The sequence below is a fragment of the Lolium perenne genome, chromosome 6 (genome assembly GCF_019359855.2).
Source record: "Lolium perenne isolate Kyuss_39 chromosome 6, Kyuss_2.0, whole genome shotgun sequence".
In the NCBI taxonomy this organism is placed as follows: Eukaryota; Viridiplantae; Streptophyta; class Magnoliopsida; order Poales; family Poaceae; genus Lolium; species Lolium perenne.
In genome coordinates, this window is record NC_067249.2 from 11,978,640 (window position 1) to 11,985,541 (window position 6,902).

General features: G+C 54.5%; 1 protein-coding gene and 1 pseudogene across 1 annotated transcript; both read right to left on the bottom strand.

Annotated features, from left to right (window-relative positions):
• Positions 1 to 598: 598 nt before the first annotated feature.
• Positions 599 to 1,449, bottom strand: LOC127310788 (MDIS1-interacting receptor like kinase 1-like; annotated as a pseudogene).
• A 501-nt stretch (positions 1,450 to 1,950) lies between these two features.
• On the bottom strand, positions 1,951 to 5,590 carry LOC127308873 (uncharacterized). The gene has a single exon (XM_051339778.2). It carries the CDS (start codon positions 5,238 to 5,240, stop codon positions 2,163 to 2,165), a length of 3,078 nt encoding a protein of 1,025 aa, XP_051195738.1. The 5' UTR covers positions 5,241 to 5,590; the 3' UTR covers positions 1,951 to 2,162.
• Positions 5,591 to 6,902: the final 1,312 nt, after the last annotated feature.

The window sequence follows — 6,902 nt, forward strand, 5'->3', positions numbered from 1 at the left end:
TGGAACTCGAATGACGAACCACACAACTAGTTCTATCTCTATGTCATGTTGTTTGTGTGTTGAACTTTACGGTACTTTGATGAATTATTTGGTGAACTACTTGTGATGTGATGTGATGTAATTGTTTTATTTGTTTAGATTTATTTGAGATTAATTTTCATATCAAGTGTTTCATATATGCACGTAAATGAGATGCAAAATGAGGTGGGATGTGCGCCAATGGTGCCCTATTTTACATCATCTACTGCAACATGACTGCCCTATTTTACACCATCTTGTAAAATCAAAACTAAATTGGTAATGTAAAACCCACATTTTGATTTGGATGCGCTATTTTACATCATCTATTAAACATGCTCTCAGGGTGTCTAATTAGTCTTCTTAGCCATTCCAATGTCATACAATTATTGATGTGCGAATCTGGACATTCGAATACTTGCAAAACAAAAAATATGTGGACATTTGAATTGCTTAGTTCATAATTTCATATATATCTATATCCTTTTTGTACATGCGTAAATCCTGAACTTATTTGCCTTCTTACAATGATCTACACTGTCTATCTACGTGCCTAATTAGTCATTGTACAACCTCAAAATAAAAATAAAAATCATTTAAACATTATACAAGGAAAATTCTACATACAAGAACAAATCAATCAACAACCGGTGGGTTAATCAGACGGAGTTGGGCGTGGTGCTGAACACCGGCTTGTCCTTGTCCACGACGGTTGTGGGCGCGGCGACGACGGCGGCATTGCTGGCGGTGGCAGAGCTCCCGCTCTTGCGGCGCGGCTTGGCCTCGCCGAGCATGGTGAGCACGTCGCGCATGGACGGCCGGTCCCTGGGCAGCTTGGCGGTGCAGAGCACGGCGATGCGGAGCACGAGCAGCATCTCCTCCCTGACGTGCGCGCACCCGCCGCCGACGAGCGGGTCGAGGTGCTCCTCCACGGTGTTGCTCCGGATCTTGTCCCTGACCCACCCCACGATGTCCTGCCCTTCCCCGAACGCCGCCTCCACCGCCCTCCTCCCCGTGATCAGCTCCATGAGCACCACCCCCTAGCTGTAGATGTCGCTCTTCTGGTCCACCTTCAGCGTGTACCCGTACTCCGGCGCGATGTAGCCGTAGGAGCCGGCCACGACGGACGTACACGGACTCGCCGGAGCGGGCCAGCGCGCGGGCCAGGCCGAAGTCGGCCACGCGGGCCTGCATGTCGGCGTCGAGGAGGATGTTGTTGGACTTGATGTCCCGGTGGAGCACCGGCGGGTGGCAGTCGTGGTGCAGGTAGGCCAGGCCTTGGGCGACGCCGGCGGCCACGTCGTACCGGGACACCCAGTCCACCAGCATCGTCCTTGTCTCCGGTGCCCCGTCGTGCAGCACCTCCCACAGGCTGCCGTTCAGCATGAACTCGTACAACATCATGTTGAGTGCTTCCTTTAAGCATACCATCACTTTCGTGATTCGGATATGTATGAAGAGCTTCAAACCGATCTCATGAAAGAGTGGTGGAACTCGAATGACGAACCAAACAACTAGTTCTATATCTGTGTGCGGTACTTTGATGAATTATTTTGTGAACTACTTGTGATGTGATGTGATGTAATGTAATTGTTTTATTTGTTTAGATTTATTTGAGATTAATTTTCATATCAAGTGTTTCATATATGCGCGTAAATGAGATGCAAAATGAGGTGGGATGTGGGCCAACGGTGCCCTATTTTACATCATCTACTGCAACATGACTGCCCTATTTTACACCATCTTGTAAAATCAAAACTAAATTGGTAATGTAAAACCCACATTTTGATTTGGATGCGCTATTTTACATCATCTATTGAAGATGCTCTTAGCATGCCTAATTAGTCTTCTTAGCCATTCCAATGCATACAATTATAGTAGATGTGCAAATCTGGACATTCGAATACTTGCAAAACAAAAATTATGTGGACATTTGAATTGCTTAGTTCATATATATCTTCATCCTTTTTGTACTTGCGTAAATGCTGAACTTATTTGCCTTCTTACAATGATCTACACCGTCTATCTACGTGCCTAATTAGTCATTGTACAACCTCAAAATAAAAATAAAAATCATTTAATAATCATTATACAAGGAAAATTCTACATACAAGAACAAATCAATCAACAGGCTGGTGGGTTAATCAGACGGAGTCCGGCGTGGTGCTGAACACCGGCTTGTCCTTGTCCACGACGGTCGTGGGCGCTGCGGCGGCGACGGCGGCATTGCTGGCGGTGGCAGAGGAGCTCCCGCTCTTGCGGCGCGGCTTGGCCTCGCCGAGCATGGTGAGCACGTCGCGCATGGACGGGCGGTCCCTGGGCAGCTTGGCGGTGCAGAGCACGGCGATGCGGAGCACGAGGAGCATCTCCTCCCTGACGTGCGCGCAGCCGCCGCCGACGAGCGGGTCGAGGTGCTCCTCCACGGTGTTGCTGCGGATCTTGTCCCTGACCCAGCCCACGATGTCCTGCCCTTCCCCGAACGCCGCCTCCACCGCCCTCCTCCCCGTGATGAGCTCCATGAGCACCACCCCGTAGCTGTAGATGTCGCTCTTCTGGTCCACCTTCAGCGTGTACCCGTACTCCGGCGCGATGTAGCCGTAGGAGCCGGCCACGACGGACACGGACTCGCCGGAGCGGGCCAGCGCGCGGGCCAGGCCGAAGTCGGCGACGCGGGCCTGCATGTCGGCGTCGAGGAGGATGTTGTTGGACTTGATGTCCCGGTGGAGCACCGGCGGGTGGCAGTCGTGGTGCAGGTAGGCCAGGCCTTGGGCGACGCCGGCGGCCACGTCGTACCGGGACACCCAGTCCACCAGCATCGTCCTCGTCTCCGGTGTCCCGCCGTGCAGCGCCTCCCACAGGCTGCCGTTCGGCATGAACTCGTACAGCATCATGGCGTCCGCGTCGTTGTGAATGTACCCGAGGAGCCGCACGATGTTCCGGTGCCGGAGCCGGCCCAGGAGGCCCACCTCCTTTAGGACGTCGGCGGTGAGGTCGACGTTGGCGTCGGATGCGGCGGGGCGCCAGAGCTTCTTGACGGCGATCACGGCGCGGGCACGCGGGAGCTCGGCCTTGTACACGACGCCGGTGGCGCCCATGCCGACCACGTTCGACTCCTTGATGCACGCGAGCACGTCGGCGCACGTGAAACCCAGCCGCTGGAACGCCGTCAGCCGCCACGGCCACGCTCCGGAGCTGTACTCCCCCGCGCCGCCGACCACGTACCACCGCCGGTACGCGTGCCACCCACCGAACAGAGCCGTGAACGCAGCGACCACGGCGACCGTCCCCACGAGCCACCCCAACGCGGCGTGCCTGAGACGTGCGCTGCCGCTGCTGCGTGCGCGTGACAGCCCAGCGGCGCGGCTCCCGGAGCACGGCGGGAGTACGCCACCGCACAGCCCCGCGTTGCCGGCCAGCTCGCTGGGGTTGATCGTGCGCAGGACGCCGTTCCCCGGAACAGGACCTGTGAGGTTGTTGTTAGCCAGGTTGAGCGTTTCCAGCGCCGGCGAGTTCCCGAAGTTGTCCGGTATGCCGCCGGTCAAGAAGTTGCTCGACAGATCGAGAATGGCGAGCGCCGGCATCTTGGCCAGCGCCGGCGGTATCTCGCCGGTGAGCCCGTTGTGCTGGAGGTTCAGGTTGACAAGCCTCTGGCACGAGGCGAGGCTCGACGGGATCTTGCCGACGAGCCGGTTGCCTGACAGGTCCAGCGCTCCCAGAGCCGGGCAGTCCTGGAACTCGTCAGGGAGCTCGCCGGTGATCAAGTTGCCAGAAGCCAAGAAGCTCTGCAACCCGGCGATGCTGAAGAGGCTTGATGGCAGCGAGCCCTGCAGGCGGTTGCGCGATACGTCGATGAACGACAGCGACGTCGACGACGCGAGGTCGCCGGGGATCTCGCCTGACAGGTCGTTGCCGGCGAGCTCCAGCCTCTCCAGCAGGGGCAGCTTCCCGAACCCGGCGGGGATCGTGCCGTTGAGCCGGTTGCCCTGCGCGCGCACACGCTCCAGGGACGCGCACGACGCCACGCCGGCGGGGATCTCGCCGGTGAACCCATTCCTGAACATGATCAGCTTGGCCAGCGCCTTGCCGTCACAGATCCCGGCTGGGATGCCGCCGGTGAAGGCGTTAGACGACACGTCCACCCACTGCAGCGGCGAGTTCTGGCCGAGCGCCGACGGTAGCGGGCCCGATAACGAGTTGTTCCAGAGCTCGAGCACTTGGAGCTCCGGCATGTCGGCGATAGCCGCAGGCACCGCGCCGTTGAGGTGGTTGCACATGAGGTTGAGCAGCTGCAGGTTGCTCAGGTGCGCCATCTCGGCGGGGATCGGGCCGGTGAGCAGGTTGTCCGACAGGTCGAGGAAGACCAGCGACGAGGCGTTGCCGAGCTCCGGCGGGATCTTTCCCACGAGCTTGTTCTTGTAAAGGTAAAGCTCGGTGAGTGCCGGAAGCCTCCCGATCTCCGGCGGGATCGCGCCGTTGAGGTTCCCGATGGCGAGGTCGAGGTACTGGAGGCTGGCGAGGTTGCCGAGCTCCGGCGGGATGGGCCCCTCGAGCTCATTGTACCCAATGAGGAGGCTCTCGAGCGCCTCCATCTCCCCGAGCTCCGAAGGGATCTTGCCGCCGATGTTGTTGCCGGAGAGGCCCAAGAACTTGAGCTTGGCGAGCCTACCGTACGCCGCCGGGATGTGGCCGCTGAAAAACGCGCCCCTCATGTCGATGCTCTCGAGCGACGTGGCGTTCGCGAGGTCCACGGGAAGGGGCCCGACGAAGTTGTTGCCGGAGCCGTTGACGGCGACGAGGTCCGCGCACGACCCGAGGCCAGCGGGGAAGCCGCCCTCGAAGGAGTTCTGGCTCACGTCGAACACCTGGAGACTCGACAGGGGCGAGAGGGACTTGGGCAGCGCGGCGGCGAAGGAGTTGGAAGAGATGTTGAGAACCGCCAGCGCCGGCAGCCGGAGCAGGTCGCCCGAGACGGAGCCGCTCAGGTTCCTCCCGGCGAGGTCGAGCCCGTCGACGAGGCCGGCGGCGTTGCACCGGATGCCGGTCCAGCGGCAATGCGGCGAGGCTGTCTTCCAGTCGTCGAGCACGCCCAGCGGGTCCACGAAGCCCGCCTTGAGCGCCAGCAGCGCCGCCCCCTCGTCGCCGCCGGCTGCGCCGACATTGCCGGTGAAGAAGATGACAGACAATGCCACTAGCAACAGAAGTACTGCCACTCTTGCCGCCATTGGAATCTACCACAAAAGAACTTATCCTTTGAGAGATCCCTTTTGCTAGCTTAGCTGAGGTCTCTGCTGCTTCTAGTGCTCTGCCATTGTCAGTGCACCGTCTCCTCTGCTCTGTTTAGTTTACTCCATTGAATTGCATCTGCAGGAAGAAGGAAGAAGAAGAGCAGAGGATGCAGCTAAGCCAGGCACACTACAAGATAGCACAAGAAACTTTATACCATTGGTGAGGTTGAGGAGAAGATTGGTTGATACTACTATATCTTAATCATATCATCTTGGCATTATTTAACATGGCAGATTAGTGAGCAAATGTGAGGTGTCTCTAGAGAGCTGGAGGAAGAAGAGGATGAAACATGAGAACATGGAACATGGAACATGGAGGGAATGTGTTTGTTCTAAAGTCATGGCTTTCCAGGCCTGCTTTTGCCATGTAATCTACCATTGTTTAATTAACATGGAACATGGAGTATTGTTGTAACTTTATGCCAGCCCATTAGATTAGTTGGTGAAAGTACATGTTTCATCTTACATTCTCTATCTGTGCAGACTGACTGACTGACTGCATCAGAGTAGATCAGCTCTGGCTTCGAGGCCCTAACTAATTAACTACATTGCTAATCACAGACCCTTCTTATTCTTACATTGGTGGTACTGGTTTATTCTTTGGAACCTTCTGCCTATGAAGCTCTGGTAAAGATTTACTACTAGTACTAGCACATTCTTGTGTAGGTACTCAAACAGCACCTGAACTTAACTGATCTATATGTGTAGTCGCTAGCTGCTTTTCTCCATGGGGAATTTTGTCCAGGTACTTAGAGAAGCTAATTAGGATCCTGGCTGAGAAGATCTAATCTAGCATTGAGCAAAAGTACTAGTACTAATAATGATCATACAATATGGCTTTTGATAGCCACTTCTTTCGCAGAAAGATTGAAATGAACTAAGAACTACATGTGTAGGAGCTAGAGACTTTTCACCATGGGGAATTTTGTGCAGGTACTTTCTTTTTCCTGGGTGTACTACTGTACTTACATACAGAAGTAGGATCTTGGCTGAGAAGATCTACTCAACCATTGAGCAAAAGTACTACTAGCGCTAATCCTAAATTAGCACTTTAACTGTCGGTAAAACAGGGCACTCTTTGCAGGCTAATAAAAGATTAAGTTTACCCCAAGGAGAGACAAGAGAGTAGACAAGAGAGTATGTTCCTTCTGTTGTCCTGATGCATGCACCCTACACATGCCCTGAACCAAAAGGTTCAATTACCGTCTGTCAGCACTCAGCAGGAAGATGCACAGTAGATGCATGTGTTAGGCTGCCTAAGTTGACATTGTTAAAATAGAACCTCTGCTAATCATTCCTGTCACAGTGCCTCCTGTTACTGCTGACAGCAGGGAGATTGTTGGCACATGTCCTGATAGAATGTCACCACTGCGCCATTAGATTAGAGGAGACATAAGTACTACTCCTCGTGTAATTAAATGGGGGTTAGCATTTGGCAGGCAGGGTTGGGTGGACACAGTCATAAGGATGACAAACATAGTCTGATCTTTTTAAGTGATTACTACTGATTAGTAAATTTGGACTCCAGGGTTTTGCCTGATCAGGTAGCTACAACGATAGGATAAGTATCTAGGTTTCTGAGTTAGAACTAACAACAGA